Source organism: Botrytis deweyae, assembly GCF_014898535.1.
Source record: "Botrytis deweyae strain B1 chromosome Unknown BDEW_043, whole genome shotgun sequence".
NCBI classification, from domain to species: domain Eukaryota; kingdom Fungi; phylum Ascomycota; class Leotiomycetes; order Helotiales; family Sclerotiniaceae; genus Botrytis; species Botrytis deweyae.
This window is the reverse complement of record NW_024066250.1, coordinates 270,351-291,181: the sequence shown is the minus strand read 5'-3', so window position 1 is coordinate 291,181 and position 20,831 is coordinate 270,351. Positions and strand designations below refer to the sequence as shown.

The 20,831-nt window shown below is 40.0% G+C and overlaps 8 protein-coding genes across 8 annotated transcripts; 5 read left to right on the top strand and 3 right to left on the bottom strand.

The window, feature by feature from the left end:
• Nucleotides 1-1,680: 1,680 nt before the first annotated feature.
• Nucleotides 1,681-3,224, top strand: EAE98_011053 (uncharacterized protein; the record flags this gene model as incomplete). Its single annotated transcript, XM_038958675.1, has 4 exons — nt 1,681-1,954; nt 2,029-2,538; nt 2,587-2,618; nt 2,691-3,224. The coding sequence occupies 4 exons, from the start codon at nt 1,681-1,683 to the stop codon at nt 3,222-3,224; spliced, it is 1,350 nt and encodes a 449-aa protein (XP_038805040.1).
• Nucleotides 3,225-4,227: 1,003 nt separating this feature from the next.
• On the bottom strand, nt 4,228-5,755 carry EAE98_011052 (uncharacterized protein). The gene is made up of 6 exons (XM_038958674.1): nt 5,168-5,755; nt 4,949-5,110; nt 4,816-4,900; nt 4,729-4,759; nt 4,587-4,662; nt 4,228-4,527 (listed from the first exon to the last, which is right to left on the bottom strand). The coding sequence occupies exons 1-6, from the start codon at nt 5,424-5,426 to the stop codon at nt 4,355-4,357; spliced, it is 786 nt and encodes a 261-aa protein (XP_038805039.1). The 5' UTR covers nt 5,427-5,755; the 3' UTR covers nt 4,228-4,354.
• Nucleotides 5,756-8,429: 2,674 nt separating this feature from the next.
• On the top strand, nt 8,430-9,131 carry EAE98_011051 (uncharacterized protein; the record flags this gene model as incomplete). The annotated part of the gene is made up of 1 exon (XM_038958673.1): nt 8,430-9,131. The coding sequence occupies one exon, from the start codon at nt 8,430-8,432 to the stop codon at nt 9,129-9,131; it is 702 nt and encodes a 233-aa protein (XP_038805038.1).
• A 416-nt stretch (nt 9,132-9,547) lies between these two features.
• On the bottom strand, nt 9,548-10,513 carry EAE98_011050 (uncharacterized protein; the record flags this gene model as incomplete). The annotated part of the gene is made up of 4 exons (XM_038958672.1): nt 9,548-9,844; nt 9,902-9,999; nt 10,061-10,183; nt 10,246-10,513. 4 exons carry the CDS (start codon nt 10,511-10,513, stop codon nt 9,548-9,550), a joined length of 786 nt encoding a protein of 261 aa, XP_038805037.1.
• A 1,072-nt stretch (nt 10,514-11,585) lies between these two features.
• EAE98_011049 (uncharacterized protein) lies at nt 11,586-12,404 on the bottom strand (the record flags this gene model as incomplete). Its single annotated transcript, XM_038958671.1, has 2 exons — nt 11,586-12,132; nt 12,187-12,404. 2 exons carry the CDS (start codon nt 12,402-12,404, stop codon nt 11,586-11,588), a joined length of 765 nt encoding a protein of 254 aa, XP_038805036.1.
• A 1,447-nt stretch (nt 12,405-13,851) lies between these two features.
• EAE98_011048 (uncharacterized protein) lies at nt 13,852-14,457 on the top strand (the record flags this gene model as incomplete). The annotated part of the gene is made up of 1 exon (XM_038958670.1): nt 13,852-14,457. The coding sequence occupies one exon, from the start codon at nt 13,852-13,854 to the stop codon at nt 14,455-14,457; it is 606 nt and encodes a 201-aa protein (XP_038805035.1).
• Nucleotides 14,458-15,689: 1,232 nt separating this feature from the next.
• EAE98_011047 (uncharacterized protein) lies at nt 15,690-17,797 on the top strand. The gene is made up of 4 exons (XM_038958669.1): nt 15,690-16,380; nt 16,437-16,934; nt 16,993-17,021; nt 17,073-17,797. Exons 1-4 carry the CDS (start codon nt 16,119-16,121, stop codon nt 17,643-17,645), a joined length of 1,362 nt encoding a protein of 453 aa, XP_038805034.1. The 5' UTR covers nt 15,690-16,118; the 3' UTR covers nt 17,646-17,797.
• A 2,046-nt stretch (nt 17,798-19,843) lies between these two features.
• EAE98_011046 (uncharacterized protein) lies at nt 19,844-20,401 on the top strand (the record flags this gene model as incomplete). Its single annotated transcript, XM_038958668.1, has 1 exon — nt 19,844-20,401. One exon carries the CDS (start codon nt 19,844-19,846, stop codon nt 20,399-20,401), a length of 558 nt encoding a protein of 185 aa, XP_038805033.1.
• Between the last annotated feature and the right edge of the window lie 430 nt (nt 20,402-20,831).

Below are 20,831 nucleotides of genomic sequence, written 5' to 3'. Positions count from 1 at the left end.
TGTGAAACTTTGAGAGTGGTGAGTGTCATGGTATGTTGGTGGAAGTCTTGCTGGTGCTTTTCTTTTCATAGGGTTAATTAGCTAGGGGTGAAGTAATGGGTTGGAGAGTAGTGAGGGGGGAGTGATTCGCTTATGGATTTCGGATTAGGGGAAAAAAAGAGTGGCTGAGACGATCTTTGTTGGTGGGTCTATTAGATGGATTATTGGTGAAAATTCTGTTGCTGTTGTAGAATGGAATAAAGATAACATTCCCATTTTCGAAATTCAAATGCTTGAGAATGAGACTTTGGAGAGAGTAGTTGGTTTATCATTACATACTGGAACAACGATAACACTCTCATATTCAATCTTCAATATTCAGATGTCTATGAATATAGCAGTTTTGAGAGAGTGATTGTTACCAAGTTATTAAGAAGGCTAATATTAGTAAGTACGTAGGAATCTATACTTTATTAGAAAGCTTTTTTATAGAATATACAAGGGATTTTTTAGGGGGGGAAGAATATTCTTCGGTCAAGAGTATTCATTGTCTTTCTAGATTATATGAAAAGGGAGGAGACATCTGGAGATGATTGTGAGAATATTCGGTTTAATCGGATTATCGTTGATTGCTGGGTGATGGAGAATGAAAAGTCCACGGTATTTGTAAATGGAACTGGAATGGATTCGAGGTGAAAACCTCAGGATTGCTGGAACTTGAGGAAGATGGATAAAAGGGGCTCTGTAGTGAACGAGAAACTGGGAATGGATGTGTGAAACTAAATGAATGTGAGAATGAGATTTGTGCTGAGGAAGTTGTAGAAGTCAAACGAACGGGTGATCTAGCTATTGTAATAGATAGTGATGAATATTCGACACTCGTTCTTTTATATTTTGGATTGTGAATTTGAACCTGAGAATTGATGAAACTTTGCATGCGGTGGATGAGGTCTAGTTTGGATATGATAGATTCTTGATTTGATAGATCGCTAGTATGTTCGCTCCGTTCCTTGTCTCTTGTGTTTGATAGGAAGACGTGCGTACACAAGAGTATCGTATACCTCACTTCATCTCATATTCATACACCCCTTACAACAAGATCCCTATGATCGGCGCGCTCATTCACTCCCAATCCAGACTTCAGATGAATGTGAAAAATCATAGATTCTACAAACTAAGTGGTTCAATTTACTCGATGTTCACTTACAATTCTAGAGACTATTGAATTCACCTAATGTCTTAACACTCTTCTAATTACGAGGAAGCTTCTCACTTCGTGTCATTTTTCTTCTTGATGTTTCCTTCTTGCAAATGATAATTGATTGGGCGTTTAGAGAGGAAGGATTTCATGATCCACTTGTGTGGGTACCTGACAGGTATCCAGAGATCATTAAATTCAGTTTTTATAAGTTTTTGGAAGGAGCGACTTTAGTATCATACCGCTCTTCGTTAGTCTCGTCTTTGGTTTGCTCTACATGATTGAATTTCTTTCTTCGTGTTCCTTTTTCTTCTCAATTTTGTTCTTCGTTTTCTTATCTTCTTACAACGAACGTGGGTTTCTTTTCTTCTTCGAGAATCTAAACTGCAGTTAGGTATCCGTCTTGCCTAAGACAGAATTCACCAAGAACAATTGGACATCTTGACTTCAAGCAAGTTTCAACATCATCCGATCAATTAAATCTGCAGCTAACAGCTCGCAGAATGGATAACTTAGTTGAGGCCGACAACCGCTTCAAAGTTGAGTTGAGAGAACCTCGTATAGACACAACAGGTTTCAAGCAAATTTGTATCAGCAACGTGGAAGGAGATTTCCTCAACATTTCGTTTCGACGCACTCTTCGTGTTCCAGAAAGTGGCAATCGTTTGAAAGTACCTCCAGACTTTGGACCTTTTCCTATCTATCCTTTTGATAAATATAAGGATAAGTTTGATCATTCTGTATCTACAAACGATGGAGTCTTTATCCCGATCTATCGTAAGTGCTTCCCTTTCCATGCACTTGACTGAAAACAATGTTACCGGTCGAGAAATGCTGACCGAAAGTGAAAGAGCGCGAGGCAATGTGGATCCATTTTGAGTCAACTGGATATTTCGCGGTGAAAGTCATTATCGATGGCGTGAATGCCATCTCTGGAGAATCTAACAAAGGATGCTTATCAGCAGATCTCAGAAGTATAGCATTACTTTACGAAAAAAAGTCAATTCAAGATTACATTGTTGCAGGAAATTCTGGTCAAAGATGGTTGGACGGCGTCAAGACAAAAGAGGACAAGATCATGCAGTTTTTCGCGGCCCCGAATCAAATTATGGCGCCATCAACCAAATCCTCAATCAATTTGACTGACGGTATTCGTAGAATACAATTTGAGATTGTACCACAAAAGCTGGACACGACAAAACGCATGCCTATCACTGTGCGCACGCTCTCCGGCAAAGTCTTTCATATAAATGTCTCCAACATATGTCTTGTGAACGATCTCATGAACAAAATTCTAGGAGTAACTAGTATTCCCTGGGAGGAACAGCGAATCAATTTTGCAGACCAGCAACTTGAACCTCGTAAGTCACTTTGGCACGTTGTATGACCAATTGCTGACTCGTCAGAAGACCGTCGTCTGAGATTTTACGGCATCAAGGCGGTACGTCATGATTACATCTGCCTTCGATACAAAAGATTGAAATGAATCGCTTAAGTCTGACTTTATCTACAGGGCTCAGAGATTTTCCTAACCTTTGGTGTAGGCCGCAGGCCGAGATCTCATGCTGCCCAAAAACATATGTGCCAGACAACAGCAGGAAAAAGACTATTAGAGTATCACGCGGCGATCAAAGAGAGTTACGGTGAGAAAAGAGATGTAATATTTGCAGATGCCAATACAAACATTGTGCAAGATATCGAAGTCGATGATTTTAACGCAAAATCCTGGGATACAGACAATACTTTGATCTTTAACCTGCAGATGATAAATACACCGGCTTCTGAAATCGTACTAGGTATGAAGCCTCCGCAGTGTCCTATCCCAATGGCAATGTACAAAGAACATAACCGCCAAATCCATAACATCCACGATAATGATGAGGAAGGGAACGATGGAAACCAAGATGAAGACGAAGATGAGGACGATCACAAAGTTTTCAAGGTCACAACTGATCAGTCGGGCGCGAGGGGTAGTTTTGCTCCGGTTGATGATATGAAAGCCAGGTTGGGCGAGATATTTGAATTGCCAGATGATGATGATATTTGAGCTGGGTGGAATGAAATTTGAATGGGTAAGATATTTTTCGGGGAATATCTGAGGCCAAATCGATAAACACTAGGGACATGATCTTCGAACGTATTCAAAATGCGTCGTTTGACTTTATTATGATAGCTAAAAACAACAATATTCTCTACTGTGCCTCGAATCAATGAGAAATTGTTCATTTTTGTGACGAAATGTTTATTGGAAGCAGAGACACTACTTCAAGTTCGAGTACGGCGGGTTGGCTCATTTCACTTTGATTGCCGACTTGTTCTTTCTGCTTCCTTTTCTTTTTCCGAAGATGTCTCCGCCATTCGCAATAATAACTTGCAAGGAAATCTTGAACTATATGGTATTCCTGGCAATGTAAACTCGCATAACTACTCGGAATGTCGCTTCACTATCGCTGCACCGTGAATGAATCATCCTCTAGAGGCCAGCTCAAGTTTTCTGAGGGATTTTTGAGGTGTTATGAGATTTACTTTCCAAAAATTTGATTCGTGTTTTTTGCTTTTTTTTCCCTTTAAGTGTAAGTGGGAATTGAAAGTAAATGGTTGCTGGGTACTTGCTAACCGGGATAGCAGTAATTAAGGGCACCACTGTGAAGTACCTATCTGCCGCAGAACTATACTTTTAAAATCACACATCTGGTTTCAATTGTTTTAAGAACATGAGGAATTACTGATCCTCTTTTTGATTCTTTGTATTACGGTTTGTAGGTAGAATTGATTTACATATTGAACCTAAATCCTCACAGGTCCTATAAGCAGAGGCTGCAATCACTTACCGATATGTCACATTTGAACATCAGGAAAAGCGCATGGCTAGGTCTTGCTTCAGCCGCTGAGGATAGGACGTTGAACACTTAGAGGACTTTCCCAAGTACACTTGCTACTAACAAAGCCACGAGGCCACGTCGAACTGTAGATGTGAAGGCGTGAATGAGAACAAAAATCGTTCAAGGCGAACTTGGGGATAATCAGGAGACCACGGAGGAACTGAAGCAATTGGAATCATGTAAAATTATAATTGTCCTATAATTGGGAGTAAAGAGAGGATTTTCCCGTTGCGATTTAGTTTACGCAATCCACCTAGAATCGGTGGCAAATAATCTATGGTACAATAGGTAGAATTCACGGACGGAAATGATCTTCAGCCCAACTGCGGATTTGATAAAAGTTCCGACAAGTATGAGGCTCTCTCCAGTCGGCCACCACTCTACCAGCGTCATCGGACCAGCTGAAGACCATGGGGGTGAGGTCCCCATGGCACTGCACAGTCTGCCTGAGATAGTCGATGCAGTGGTCTATTGTTGCCATCAGCGACGCTATTCTGTACGAGGTATGGGTATGTTGCATTACTCACCAACGTGCATCCTGTGGATTCTATGGCTTTCCTTCTGGGGATAATAATCCGGATCTAGAGCCATCCTCACTTTATTCTAGATCTTTGTTAACTGTCTTGCTAGGCAGGCTCAAGGCACTTCAAGTCATTCACGTTAACTCACCACACAATGAAGGGTATGCATCACATCTAGACTTTTTATATTATCAGCTTCCAGTAGACATGAATTGCAGGAGAATACTGAACTTACGCAACTTCGTAGTTGCCATGATCATCTTTCCACGTCCGGTCGGTCATACTCTCGGCTTCGTCTCCAACAAGGTTCATATATTGACCTACAATTAGTTAGTTGCATGTGACGATCATGGTATCTACTTATTCACCTTTGAGTAGTTGACTCCATGCTGCATCTATCTCTGGTGAGGGGTTTCCAACATACTGAGGCTCCCCTTCGATTGTCTCTCGGTATAGTGTGCCATTCTTGTGGAAGTGAAGACCACCAGTGAAACGAACAGTTTGTTCAGAAATTACACTTTTGATTGGATCTTTGGGATTTCATATGGTTAGCTAGTGGTCTGGACTATATTGAATGAAAATAATACCCAACTCGGTAGTGAAGCCTTTGAGAAACCCATTGTTGATTTGGGCGTCTGCGAGACGACCATGTAGCACAAACAAGGCGATAATAAGGACTGGAAAGACGGCAAACAAGAATAAGGAAGCGAAGTAGAACGATCTAGAAATCGACACTTTTGAAGAATTGCTGGTTGTCACTGTAGCTCGATCTTCGGTATCGGAGCCATCTTCAACAGAGACATATTTTGTTGTCTTGTCGGCCCAAAAGAGTTTTATGAATGACATCTTTGCAACAGAAGATTTGAACGGAAGTTCGCTGATGAATAGCTGGTGTATGGGTGGTAGAATTTGATATTGGGGATACAAGATTGCTCGGTGTAAACTAGAGAATCTTTGCAAAGAAATGCCGTGATGGTGCAATAACTGACAGTCCAACTAAGATCAATGATTATCTTGAGAGGGATTCTAGGAACCGTGTTTCCCGCATAATCTCACTGGACTCCAAGAACAACTTATGGAGCTCCGTTGTATCTTTCTTCATGGAAAGTCAAAATACGAGGTCAGATCTGATAAGCAAAAGAGATTAATGAATTTGGGGACGGTGAAACGGCTTCGATTTCGATCTTCATGATACCTGTTCTATGTTCTCCACTGTGGGGGCGTAGCGCTTAAGTATCTGACCAGCCTAGCGGGGTAACATCCTAGGACTGCGAACTTAACTTCACTGAGCTGGGAGTTGTAAGGAGTATACGAGTATACGAGTACATTAACTTTCTTGATTGATTATCTGATTGAACTGAGTGGACAGTGCCAGGGTATAGCTCTTGTTAAACGCTGGTTGAACACATTAACGCTGTACTGAAGCTATGGTTGAGCAAAATATATATTTTGAAGGTCGATAATATAATCCTATGCTATAGCACTTTTTGAGTGTAATAAAGTATTGTACGAGGATTATACATGGGTTGAAATAGCTAATTAAACCATTAGAATAAATTAAAAGATATACATTCAAGAACATCTTCTGAAGTACTAGAGAAAGTTACTATAAGTATATAAAAAAATAGTAAATAGAATTCTTAATTAATAAAAGATTATATAATAGTTACTTTAAGTAAAGTAATTATATAAATTAATTAGATTCATTTATTTATATTCATATATACATACTTTTAGAAGAAACTTTTTATTTTATATTTTATTTTATATATCTTCTAGTTTTATATACTACTACACTAGTGTATGCTCCTACACTTCTCTAATCTCATTAGAGTATTTTTTGATAATTGATGTTGAGTAATTATATGGGGCGCACAGAGCTCCCAATCACCTGATCGGTTACAGTAGCTTAGTTAGGTTAGATCATGATTTAAGCCTCATCAATGACTACGATTGCTCTGCTGTCACTTGCTCCACTATCACGTCCTTCCACAGATTGAATTTTTGTTAAATTGAAAAAATCCAAGAAATAGAAACGAGGTTTCGATGTTTAGGCATTTTCCCACATTCCTACAGACCCGGGACTCATCAAAGACAAGCTTTTGTATGCCCAGATATTATGATACGTGGTGCTCAACTCTATCGGACGGTCATACCGAGATAGATTAAGGTTTATAGATGGTTCGAGTGCATTCAAAAACAAAGGCAATCTGATGACTTCTATCAGTAATCAGGAATATAAACAAAAATATTTAATCTAAAAATCACATGGATTTGATATATACTAAAATATATTACACTCAATTTAATAACATGTTTCTAAAAAAATAAGCGATTTTTCATACCTCATCAATTTTGAAATTTAACTTCAATTACTTCTGGATTTATCAATATATCTTCAAATTGAATAAACTCTTTAGAATAATTAATATTTCAATTAAAAAAATCGACATATAGTTTTATAGATATATTAAAGTAATAATTATAGAATTAAAAATGAGTAGAATATAAATTCGATTTTGAGATTAAAAATTAATATATTTCCAAACTACTTTCAATCGTTTTCGAACTTTCACCCCAAAATTTCCAATTCGATTAATATCGATTTGAAATAATCGAAAATTATATAAATAATACAATTCATTATTCTCTATTATTTAATAAAGTTTTCAATTGAATTGAATTATAATTGATGAAGGTATTATAAATTGAAATTGGAAAATCTAATATTTAGATGTTTTTAATAAAGTATTGAAATTTAAGGTTTTGGAAACACGTTATTAAATTGAGTATAAGGTTTGTGAATAGTTCGGTTATTCGAAAGATAAAAGATTATTTGATGAGTTCCGCTATCAATTTAAACTACGTATAAACAAGAGTCTTTAATCTTAAAATCATATGGGTTTGATTTATTATGATATCATTGTGTAATTATTTATAATATTCCTTTTTTTATTATTTTCTATTTTAATAAAAACAAAAATATAACCTTTTATTTATTGATATATTATATATTATTACTAAATATATTATTTTATTTTAACACTTTTTAAATATTTTAGACTTCAATTTATAAATATTAGAATTAATTATTAACTAAATCCTTATTGTAAGGTTCGTGAGTATTTCGGATATCCTAAAGAAAAAAGGTTATTTAATGTGTTCTACTATCGATATAAAGTGTAAACAAAGGTATTTAACCTCAAAATCACACCATCTGATCCCCCGAGTACGTTACAGTCTGATAAACACGAGGCCGTACATGTGCTGAATTCAAGAATAAGCTTTTCGAATTTAGTTATCGCTGAATGTCACATCTATCATATCATTGGATCTTGTAGCTAGCATGTGTTGTAAATCAACGCATCCCTCAAAATAGAGATTTAATCTTTATCAGGCCTGATGCCGAGTGATCAGGGGATAAGGAGTCGTCAAGGTATTTGTGCGGTCAGAAAGTATGCAATTCTGGTACTATGAAAACCAGATTAGTCTTTTTGTAATCTATTATTTTGTGGTATGTGTATTTAGTGTAGGAGTTGTATATTTTCTGGTAGTGCGAGTGCGGAGTAATCGAGTTTCCACAGTTCCTTCATGACATGGTTAGTTCGCCAAGTGATTCATTTTGCGGACTTTTTGGCAAGTGGACAGAGAAATGTCTCAAGCCATAACAGGATGATTTGGTCAGAAGCGTCCTCAAACTCATACTCTGAAAGCTGGTTTGCTGTTTTATCGCGGTGGATGATTTCTAGTCGCTACTTTTGCATTCATATCTACCGCCCAGAAAACCAAAAATCTCTCACCTAGGAGTATCACAAGCTTACCAAAAATTCCATCGAGCCCGTCAACAACATGGCTTTTCAGGATACAGATGAGAGTAAACTTCCCATGCTCAACGAAGAGGAAGATGAAAATTCGATTTCGTTTGCTACTTCACCGCCACCGCAAAGCCGTCATAGGACCTGTTCTATGCTCCTTGTCGGCCTCATCTCGAGCATTCTACTTGCACTCTCAGTTATTTGGGCTTTCCAGTCTATTGTTCTGCCTACCCATGCCAACGCTCAACGAATTCTCAAAAGTCCCTGCGGAAACTCATCCAGTGAGGCGATTGCACGAGGATGTCACTTTGACGTTCTTTCGTTCTGCTGGGTCCCGGATGAGTGCTTTGATCGAGACCTGACAGAAAAGTTCCGCAAAGCTGGGCCGTGGATATTCTACACCGATCAGAACAAAACTGCATCAGTCACTGAAGAACAATTCGGCTCCGACAAGCAACCCGTTTACCTCACCAATAAACTGCACAAGACTCATTGTGCCTACAACATTCTCAGATTCCACAAGGCACTCACCGAAGGTCGAATGGTTCACAAAGAAGATGTCTTGACCCACACGGAACACTGTTCGCAGGTCTTGACGAGAATCAATGACCCGGATGATATTGAGGTTAGGGCAAAGATTCAATATCCAGATTGCGGTCACTTTTCGAAGGACTTTCCAGGGAAAGCGAAGGACGGTGTGCATAACCACCATCATGGACACGCAAACATGGAATAGTGCTCCATGGTCATATTAGATAGCTTCATGGGATACCTATAAATGTAGTTGTTAAAAAGCCCTTGCTGTCAGCACGTTGTAAATCATTTTTGGGCTGCTCTTTGCTACAGATTTAGACCTTTGTTGTGCAATTTTTTTTTAAGGAGAGGAAGATAGATGATGTAGATATTTATTATGAAGCATGGAAAATTTCAAATAGCTATGCTTTCCCAAGAATCTGTTAAGTTCATTTTCGCTGTTCTACTATGTTCTTTTCGTCCAAATGTCTATTATTGCTCTGTTTACAATATTTCATTTTCTAGAGTAAATTTTCACATGTACACTCCGTGTTTGGGTCAAGAACTAGCAGATTGCTTATTTGATGGGAAAATATCAACTTCTATTTCGTCAAATATAAATACAAGCAATTCTTTTTCTTAATCGGTCACCTTCCAACTTTTAGGCAACATTCTCTCTGGCTCCTTGGACCACGCTAGCAAGGCATCAAAATCGTTACAAACGTGCATTACCCCATGATCAGCTACACGATGGGGGTCGCCGTCAATGTGTCCTTCAGCGGTAGAATCAGCGAAGCACATCAAAGCCTGCCGGACGTAGTTGAAACAATGCGCCTTGTGCTCTTCCCATGTCAACGTTACACCACTGTGGTAACCCGGCAGTTCTTCTTTAGGGATTCCGGCTGCAAGAAGACCAAAGTCCTCAAGTATAGATGTCTATCAACAAAGGTTAGAAGCCGGACTTGAAGTCTCAGGAACGGTAAAACGGCCTACTAGACAATGCATTTGATGAAATGCAGCAATTTCGAACAGATCTCCTGCAAACAGCTTTTGAGGTCCGCTGCCATCATACGGCGTGGCTCGTACAAACGCTAAGAAATTCTCAATCAGACATGTGCAACACGTTGAACAATTTTCATGGAGGGTTTTTACCATGAGAAAGACCTTGCCATGAGCTTAGAGTTTGATTAAACAGACCCCGGTCATGGAATGCATCGGCAGCTATCTGGTATTGATCTGGGCCAGAGGGTTTGGGTACACCTCTTGAGCTGACATCTGTTCTTGGGGTCAGTGACATTCGAGGGATCAGGAGAGTTCATAAGGCAAGAGAGACTTACCATGAGGTACGAAATGATTGTAATCACTTCCTGCCGGCCAAACCTGATTATCACAGGTACCAGCTTTGCCGATGTCATTCCTCAAAATAAGACCAGTCGTGCCAAGAAGGCAGACAATGAGAATAACTTCAAGACAAAAACGAAAAATCTGTAAGCGGGAGAAGAAAGTTTCACGATTAGAAATGCGTTTCATTCTGCTAGCAAATGTTGTGTCTTCTGCATCATCGTCCGACGACGAAGTGCGTCCCAGTAGCTTGTTTTCTTCCATTGGAGTAAATGGAGCGGTACTAAAGGTGCTTTTGACAAATATTGAAGGCAGAAGAGAAGAGAAGAGAAGTAAATGGCATGGTGCGGAGGTCTCTTGAGAGCGTTAATAGGTAGTACAGGCTCTCTTGTTTTCACACAGAACCAAGAAACTGGCAGCAATCAGGGAGTCTATCATCTTCTGCCCGCATAAGCTTTCTTAGCAAGCCGAGAAAGCTATTCTACCAATGACCGGGAATAGAGCACACCATTCCTTGTCTTTCTAATATTGATATCCGACTTGATGGCTGCTAGCCTTGTCCACATGAAAAAAACTCTCTTTCGGATTGATAACTCTGAAACGCCTAACTTACTCGGGGGAAGTTACTCGTGCTGCCAGAAAGTATACAACTCCTACGCTAGATGCACATACCACAAGATGGTAAACTACAAGAGGACTAACCTGGTTTTCATAGCGCCGGAGTTGCATACTTTCTAGCCGCACGAGTACAGCGAGGTTCATTTGTACGGAACTTAGCGAGTCAACAAAGTTTGCCGTGTAGAGGGCCAGTATACTATTGTAGTTCACACTATTCCTCCCTATAAAAAAAGGTTTATTTTTAAGTGTTCCCCGGCATGCAAAAGTGGGGCATAGATTCAATGACAGGGATGGCATGCTTTATAATCGGAACATTCCGTACGGAGGTATATGCCCCAATTTTTGTCTCGCCGCTTTCGAAGTTAAGGATTAATTTGTATAGGCAAAATGATTTGATTGATGGTAAATTCAAGGCGGTAAGACAAAAATTAGGGCATGTACCTCCGTACTGGTGGTATTTCAACATACTTTATTAATCTACTGAAGCAAGCATAATCATTGGCCCATACCTTCGGCCACCGAGTACTTTAATTTGAGTTTTTGTTAACTCGTTTGCGTACGAACGTACTCATTACTAATCATAGGCCTTCGCTTAACCTACGCCCCATACGAAAGGAAAGGTCGGTGATTCCGAAAAGTCCGAACAAGCGAAGCGTACATACGAAGTAAAGAACTTGAGAATGAGACAACGGCCTTTATGTGGATTCAAGTGGCAGGATTAAACCTCTCGACGTGTCCAGATATTCAATCCCACCTTTTTCCCGCCCAGAGCGGGGAGCCCAGCATGTAGCGTGCGTGTATCCCCAGTTCCATTAGAATGGAGATTTCTCCAAAAAACAGCACTGCCAGCAACCCCACGTACTGTTAACTCGTTGGTAGCTTTGCAATCAACAAAATTGCACCACCTCTGATCCTCCACGCTCCAGTCTACTGAGATCTTAGGAAATCGAGTCCCGCAGTTGGAGCACTCCACATCAAGCACGGCGAAAAAAGTGGTCTCCCTGTTCGTTGTTTGATTCCTCGCGGCAGGGTTGATTGCCCAGTCGTAGTGGTTCGTATACTGTTGACCCTCTAGATATCGTGTTACCTGCAGGCTCTCCATCATCTCAAGGTCAACGTAACCCTGAAACTCTGAAGCTCTGGACCTAATGCATTGGACGACAGGATCATCCGAAGGCAGATATGCAGTGGAACTGGTTCTCTCATGTGTAGTTACTAACCGCCCATCAGATTCGATGGCACGAGAGGGGCGGAACTTAGACTGTCTGCACTCCTCATTAGCATTGTTACCCGGATTCGCTATCGAAACCATAACTTACGCGATCTGGACCAGGTGATAAGCCTCTCGAGGAGTGATAAAGTTCTCGATGTGTTGGATAAGTGGATCATACGACAAAGTGCGGACTATATACTGTGGTTGCGAACAGGAGTTTCCGGCCAAGAAGCCAGGTACCGTTATGGATGGTGAAACAGCCGAAAATACTGCAGCAAGAAGAGCCACGATAGAAGAGATGTAAAAGATCTGCTTGAGAGCCATTTTGTTTAAATGATAGTGTGCTAATATGAAAAGGTCTTGAGAAAGTCCCGAATAGGAATCACAAAGATTTGAAACACCTTTGTGACAGGGTAATGGGGTTATAGAACAGATATCTGACCCGCCTTATATGCTCGATGGTAACACAATGGCACAAGATAAGACATGCCAACGATAGCATGCGCCAAGGAGACTTAATAATGTTGACTTTATGCCGGTAGCTGAGAAATTTTAATCCAAGAGGTGGAAGTGGCGCAACACTATTCTGTGGGCCGATCCGCCGAGCCCCGTCTCCCGGCAACATGACACTATCATGGGTATGATCATCACTTCATTGTATGAAGAGGTGATCATTATGTTGTGACCCCTTGCATACCAGGACGGGTGTATAGTTTTTTCTCCTAAGGCAATGTTGCCGGAACAACTTGATATCTTTTAGTGTGGCATGGGGGGATATAATCTGTGCGGCAATAACCCTCATAGAGCAAAATTCGATATGTTCATACCTCGACTAGTACAAATGCTATTCGTGGTCTAATGCATACTGTTTCAGGTTACTTTATTTCATTTTTATAAATATTATTATTCTAGTTTTGATATATAACTATTACTTTCTAGTCTCAAATTTAAGAAAAATCATTCTACTTTCGAAAATCTCAGAATTTATTCAAGATAAGAATTGAAACTTTCAAATTAGTTTTTATTTTCTTTCATATAGATTTAAAAAAAAATTATCATATTATCTTAGTCTTTTTAGTTTTTTTTCTGGGTCTTTTCTAGGGGGTTTAAAAAACTATAATATTTCAAAATTCTTATTCCGATAAGTTTCTATTACTTTTTTATAAAAAAAAAGAGACTAAAATAGTAGAGACTGAAATATTAAAAATGTTGTTTGAGGTTATACTAGTTATAAACTTTAACATTTGAGGTACTAATACATAGAACATTACTATATGAGGTTATTACTGTAATTTGTATCAAAAGTAGACCGGTGCTAGCAGCGGTTGTACCTGGCACAGGAACGTTACAGTATAGCCTTTTTAGCTTTGAACTTAGTAAGATTAAGATGACAGTTCTAGCAGCGGTCCCCTCACTAGTTCAGTTAGGCATTGAATCGCTGATTCGCTAAACACTAATGCACTTGTCCGCATGCGATGTATCGCCATCACAGCCAAAGCATCTCGAGCCCTCAGTCAACGTAACTATGGCTGTTGAATTTTTGTATCCGGCCACGAAAAGCAATTGTCTTCGGCCGCGCGATGCAGTCAACAAAATAGACTTCGCATGATAAGCTCACATCGTCAAAAAGTCTAAGAAACAACAATATTTAAACCTGCTTCTTCCCGCTCTCTCTCAAGCTCTATCAGACTCATACAACTGACAAGTCAAACATTAACAACTTCTTTACATTTTCAACTTTCAACTCAACATCAAGTTACCCAAAGCCATCATGCAGATGCTCAAGATCACCGCAATTCTGGCTTTCGCTGCCACCTTCGCTGCCGCCGCCCCCAGTGCAAGGCTCAATGGCGTTGCAAAGCGCCAAACTACCGAGTTTGGCCCATACCCAGAGGATGACTACAATACCAAACGCCAAACTACCGAGTTTGGTCCATATCCCGAGGATGATTACAACACCAAACGCCAAACTACCGAGTTTGGTCCTTATCCCGAGGATGATTACAACACCAAGCGCCAAACTACTGAATTTGGCCCATACCCTGAGGATGACTACAATACCAAACGCCAAACTACCGAGTTTGGTCCATATCCCGAGGATGATTACAACACCAAGCGACAAACTACTGAATTTGGCCCATACCCTGAAGATGACTACAACACCAAGAGACAGACCACTGAGTTCGGTCCTTACCCAGAGGATGATTACAACACCAAGAGACAGACCACTGAGTTCGGTCCTTACCCAGAGGACGACTACAACACCAAGCGTCAGACCACCGAGTTCGGCCCTTACCCAGAGGACGATTACAACACCAAGCGTCAGACCACCGAGTTCGGCCCATATCCTGAGGATGACTACAGCAACAAGAATTAATGTAAGATATCTGTGCGCTTTCGTTTCCTCAAGAATTAGCTTCAAGACTAACGTGTTGTAACCCGTAGTCTCCTACGCCTAAGCTGAAACTGCCCGTCCAACATAAGTCGCATTCATATATAGCACTTAATGCTTCTTTACTGATACTTGGGTTTCAATACTGGATCTATCCTCGGCGTGGAGTTGACATTTATCAGGATGTTGTGATACTCGCATCTAGAAACAATCGATGACTATAACATACTTCTCTTACTTGGCCTAGAATTATTATTGAAGTGATTTTGAATGTGATATGAGTGTTTACTGAGTGCTCTGAAGCTTGAAAGTGATAACAACCAATGTAAATGAAAAACGAAATCATGTGAATCAAATTTGACTGACGCTACTCAGCTCTTGAGAGCTATGAATCTGCTTCGTAACAATCTTTTTGGAACAAAAGCTCTGCTGTCAAAGAAGCATCAACACTCACATCGCATGCATGCTACTTTTAAACTAGGCCACTACATACTCAAGCTCTTCTCACTAGAGTATACCTGTGGTTGATGTAAGTCCAGTGAGGAAATAGATGTATGCAACGCTCTCGGGGCCTCTTCGGGATAGCTACAGGCATCGATAATCTCTGGCTATTGATACTCAAGGTTAGCAGCTATACTTACATATATGTTATGAATCTACCATAGATCTATGCATGAGACTGTGTGGAAGGAGTTGTGAAACCTCAGCACCAAAGATACAACAAACAGAGGAACAAGCCACAGGCACTGGAGGATTAATCCGTCAAGTCATTCAAAAAGATCCACTTAATCCCAAACGCTATGGTATCGCGAACAGAAGCGCAATTAATGTTCAACTTTTTGGACCAGACACATTCCGTATAATCACGGGAGAAGAGCCACCCCCAACACCTATCATGGCTAGGCTCCACCTAGGTATGATGAACTTGGACTTCCATGTTCATACTGCATGAAGAGAAGACTGATACTTGGGCGCATAGTTTGGATGATATCATACTGAAAATTGATGAAGAGATGGATTAGGAGGTTACTGGTGATGTTATAGGTGAGAAAGATTTTTGAACCGAGAATTGTGACGTTGAATCGTAGGCGGCGCAAAGTTTATCCGCACCCGTGGGTAATTTTCGGATAATCCGCTCCGTAGATTTAAGGTTACCCAGCCAAAATCCTACCTACCTACTAGGTATATTACAGATCATTTGTGAAAGCTTCAACCTTATTTGCTCTATATAATTTATACCCCGCAAAGCAAGAAAAAACAACCATTGAAAGTTTCTCGGATTTGCAAATATCTTTTCCTCTCGTTTCGCAGTCGTAAACCAGCTCCTCTTCACGGGTAGATGGCAATCGGTAGATGTAGTTGGCACACCGATCGAATCCACTCGAGGCATCGTGTTGCTGTCAGAAGAATATGGAATCAGAAGACAGAGAGAATCGTGGAATCATGTTTCGAAAACTGCTGTGCTAGAAATTACAACACGATCTTTTCTTTGTTTGTTCATGGAGTTGTTGAATATTCCTGTTTCAGTTGGAGCTTCTGGAGCTTGGTGGATGATATTGTGAGAGATACTTAATGAGAGAATCGTTCTGTGAGGTTAAAACAATCGCTCCTCCCTACCATCGACTCAAGTCACGGATACCTTCACCATGACTTCCTCACCCCTCAAAGTCGGATTGAAAACCGCTTTTGATGGTTTTCCAGGAGCTTTCCAAAAGATTGCCATAAACAATAACAGTGGTGGCAAAATGGAGATTTCTTTTCATCGAACGGTTCGGATCCCGGATGACGGCAAGAACTACCAGTTTCCCCCTAACCTTGGAAAATTCCCTATTTATTCAATAGATGATTATGCAGAGAAGCTACCTCTCGACATCGTTAGAAAGGGAGGTGTGTTTGTTCCTATTTGGCGTAAGTTTGATATTTTTCGCACCTATGCATGGTTGCTATGCTGATGAACGGATTAGAGCGCGAGGCTTTGTGGATTAAATTTCATGCGTACGAGACTTCGCGATTTGCGGTTAAAGTCTTTGTTGGCGGAATTAATGCTATGCCAGAAGAGAGCAGACATTGTGAGATGAAACCTGGGGAGCCTATCGCTGAATCAGACGAAAAGCAAGATTATCTTGTAGTGCCAGGACAAGAATGGTTTGGCGACTTTGTCAGAATTAATGAGACAGACATGCAACTTGTCGCAGTGCCTACTGGCTCAGGATACTTGGTTGAAGCACAGATCAATGGTGTCGACAAGATCGCTAGCCTTCGGTTCGAAATCATTCCGTTTCGCGTATTGTCTCATTTTGATGGCAAAATAATCATTAAAACTCTGACGGGCAAGAGTTTCCCTGTGCATGTGAGCTCCGACATGACTGTTGCAACGCTCAAGGATCGTATACAGGGCAAAGAAAGCATACCGATAGATCAGCAGCGTCTTATATTTATGGGAAAGACACTTGAAGAACACCGTTAGTTTGACTCAATTAAAAAAATTCACAAGTAGCCGGACTGACATGTGATTCGCAGATACCTTAGGAGATATTAGTGTAGAAGAGGTCAGTAATATATCATGGGCTTCACAAAGTCCATTCTAATTTGGTTTTTAGGGAATGACTGTGTATTTAGTTCTCAAACTGTGTGGAGGTTTCGGTTTTTCAAATTTGTTCTCTTGGGAGAAAGAACAACTACAAAATGAAATGATGAGAGAATTCGAAAAGATGAAAAAAGAGTTTTACGACAGAGATCATGAACTGACATTGGCACCCGGTGGTTCTATTCATCAAGCGATTCGAAAAGACTGTTTTCAAAGAGAGAGATATGACGAAAGGAATGCAGTTATGTTCAACATACAATTACTTTCCCCCAAAACATTCCACTTAGTTACAGGCACACCACCTCCTCAGACTCCGATTTCCGTGGGAACCTACGCTAGATACGGATATCCATTCTTCGAGATTTACAACGAGCGAAGAGCTTTCGCGGGTACTTTCGAAGGGATTCCGAAACCCGTAGGAGATATCGATAAGGAAAAGAACGTGAATTTGGAAGTCCACCAACGAGAGAACGGTTTGCATTTCAGGAGTGTGAAATTGAATACGGTGGATAAGATGAGCCAATTCTACACTGAAATGGCTCTTCCAAATAAGAACGGGCAGAATCAATATCGATATGGTAGTTAGAACATTTGGAAGGAAGGCAATATGTGATAGCTCAGACAGATTGGCTGTTTTATGCTGTTTATGATTCAAGGGTATCGCATAATTGAAATAGACTGAGTTTACAGAGCCTCATATGTTTTCCCAGTATACTTTGAGCTTATGACTGTATTCTAAAGAACTGCTTTCAATAAATTTTGGACCACTAGTGGGTGTGTCGATTGACGGGTTACTTCCCAAATTTGGATGTTTCTGGTAAATTCATTCTTCAATTGTTTGACATCATAATTCAAAATTTGATTATTCTATCTTTAATTAACAACTATAACAACTTCTAAGATAAACGATCTATGATATCAAAAGATATTTACATGTCCATTTTTGTAGCATCGCATTAGTTTGTATACTCACCGGGGGGGTTGGGGGGAGGGTCGTGATAATATGTCATGGGTCTCGCTATTTCTATTCTCACCTGAGTTTTAGGAAATGATTGTCCATTTAGTTTTCATACTCTGTGGAGGTGGCAGCCTTTCAAAATTATTCCCTGGAGAGAAAAAGCGATTGGAAAAGCAAACGAAGAAACATGAGAAAAGAAGTAAAGGGTGGAAGACGACAAGAAATATGAACTGACAGAACAATAGTTCGGTGGGTTGAGTGGGATTTGGTTTGACTCTCTTTTTTAAATGATTTTGATTGACGCTCAGATTTCAATAGGAATCTCATTCTAATTACAATTTGTACAATATGTCATAATTGGTGCTTGGTCGCAGAAGGGAGAAGAAGAATGGGTTTTATTATAATGAATCTAATTACCATTGAACAAGCCATACCCCTTAAAGCTTTGGCGTCGAGCTTATAATAAATTATATGCCTATTTAGGCCAGCACCTTCCTCTGAAGGTGAAGGTTAGAGGGAGCATTTTACCCATTCGATTAGTAATAAAGTGGAGTATAAGGAGATCGTATCTTTTACTACCATTTCCAAAAAATACAACTCATTATCCACCCACTCAAGCAATCTTTCTTCTGTCACACCATGTCTCAGCATGATGCTCTAGTCTAATACTAATATCTAGCCTTCAACTCGACGTATCAGCTAGTAAAAAGATCAGAGTTCTATAAAAAAACGACATATCATCATTTCTGATCTCTGATTTTTAAATCCCCAAACCAGTACTATGAAATTGAAAGATGAAAAGACACAAAGAGGCATAGTAAACATGACAAAGATCAAGATGACTTGCACTTTGTATAAGCTAAGAATATCACACAATTAAAGTAAACTGAGTTCATAAAATCTTGTAGATTCTTTTTGTATGAAACCTGACTATATAATTGTAGGTATTCCAAAGAACTGCTTTCAATGCATGTCCGACCACCTTATTTCTGCGCAAGTGATCAATGTACTAACAAGCAATAATGCACACAGCTACACTGCAAGTGAACAATCTGACTACCACAAGCCCTAAGCACAATTAACATGAGTTTCATTGATCCCAACCTAACTAATTAGAAGAGCAATTAGCGCAGAGATCCTCAATGACATGTGTCCACGGAAAAACTCAATCACATGATCAGGAAACATCAAGCCGAAGGACACGGGTCATCTCATTTGTCTATAGAAGAGAATTCGGGATGTGGAAGAATATTTATTGACGATATCTTAATTAGACTACCTAAATAGTTATTCTGACCCAGGCGCCAATACTCAGGATTCATTATGAATTTACAGCACTCAACTGATGGAAATGGACTGCTCCGAGCACGAAAACTCTCATCAATCGCATCTTTTCAACGCGCGGCATTATCTAATAAATGCTGTTGCAGTTGGGATGTTTGCTATTGAAAAATCAGAGTCCATGTGTGTTGAGAGCTTCTGAGTTGCTCAATACCCCACAAAATTTGAGTTTGAGCCGATGTCTCGCTTAACCATCTAGGGGGAACCGGACTAGAAGTTCTTTAGTTCATGGTATTCCAGACGTCCATTCTATACCCAAAGTGAAGAATTTGTTCGGTACAATAATTATGCTTCTGAGCTAGTTTTGTTAAATTATCGTAGCTTGCTAATGCTTATCTATGCCATGAAATGCGACACTAAATATTCTTTTCTTCGCACAAATCTTTTGTTTGTAAAAAAATATTCGAAGACTGCAGAATTTCTGGAACCCGGAAAGTATTTACGATAACTTATTGACAAATTCAAAATCTTACCGAAATACCAAGATGTCTCGAACATTACCTGTTCAAAACTTGCCTATTGGGGCCGATGAATCCTCAGCGCCCCTTCAACAGGACCAAGAAACTATTCCCAGAAGCGTCAGATACCGCCCCGAGAACGAATGCGAATACATCAATACTGAGAAATTTATCCGGGATTCAAAGTTTCGTGAGGATCCTCTGTTCTTAAATATCCTTTCGGGGATGGATGACGTACAAATCGCCGGCCAAAAACGGGAAATACTGAATGGACATGGGTCGGAACAAGATGCTGCACAAAGTGGTAAAGAAATAATAGAGAACTGGATTTCACATGTACAAAGCGAGAGCGAAAATTTTACAAAGTACGAGTATGGCATGAACGAGGATATCAACAATGGAGATACTAGTCTCAATGGGTATGCGGTCAACGCAAGCCTACCCAGCCCAAGAGAGTGCTTCGAACCCAAAAAGGGAGTCGACCTTAGAATTCAATCTGCCATTGATATTATAACATATTACACTGAACCTCCCACGTTCGCAACACAATCCACTTCCGATGCCAATGTCGATGAAAGTTATTAGGGCGAAATCGATAGTGATAAGAGTTAAGACTTACTGGAATTAATCTCTCATAATGTGATGATTCATGTTATGTATAAACTTTCATCAGCTGATAGTTCTTAGATGGAACAATACTATACAATTACATGCGGATAATCTCTTTCCAATTCAAGTAGGAGATTTGGATACAAGAAACGTCAGGTATCCTCGGACTTCTAATTTAAGCTCCCCTCTTGACCATCAATTTATCTCGCCTGTAAGTCATATTCCCTATCCAGTCCACGTTCTCCACCGCTTGGCAGAATGTCTCAGAAGTTTTGTTGCAAATCTGCTTCAGACTATGGAAGCCTGTAGATGCATATTCCAGACAGTCTTTAGGTCCCATTGGAATTCGGAATCATCTTATACTTAGTCATTACCTATCAAGAATACCAGGCTAACTTACCATTCT

What these genes read in the sequence shown, in the direction of transcription:
- EAE98_011052 (XM_038958674.1), bottom strand. Translation starts at nt 5,426, where the DNA reads ATGTCATTCATAAAACTCTTTTGGGCCGACAAGACAACAAAATATGTC. An exon ending in AGGCTTCACTACCGAGTTGG is followed by an intron (nt 5,111 to 5,167) that starts GTATTATTTTCA and finishes GAAATCCCAAAG; the next exon opens with ATCCAATCAAAAGTGTAATT. An exon ending in CATGGCAACTACGAAGTTGC is followed by an intron (nt 4,760 to 4,815) that starts GTAAGTTCAGTA and finishes TAATATAAAAAG; the next exon opens with TCTAGATGTGATGCATACCC.
- EAE98_011047 (XM_038958669.1), top strand. Translation starts at nt 16,119, where the DNA reads ATGACTTCCTCACCCCTCAAAGTCGGATTGAAAACCGCTTTTGATGGT. An exon ending in AAAGACACTTGAAGAACACC is followed by an intron (nt 16,935 to 16,992) that starts GTTAGTTTGACT and finishes TGTGATTCGCAG; the next exon opens with ATACCTTAGGAGATATTAGT. An exon ending in GAGATATTAGTGTAGAAGAG is followed by an intron (nt 17,022 to 17,072) that starts GTCAGTAATATA and finishes TTTGGTTTTTAG; the next exon opens with GGAATGACTGTGTATTTAGT.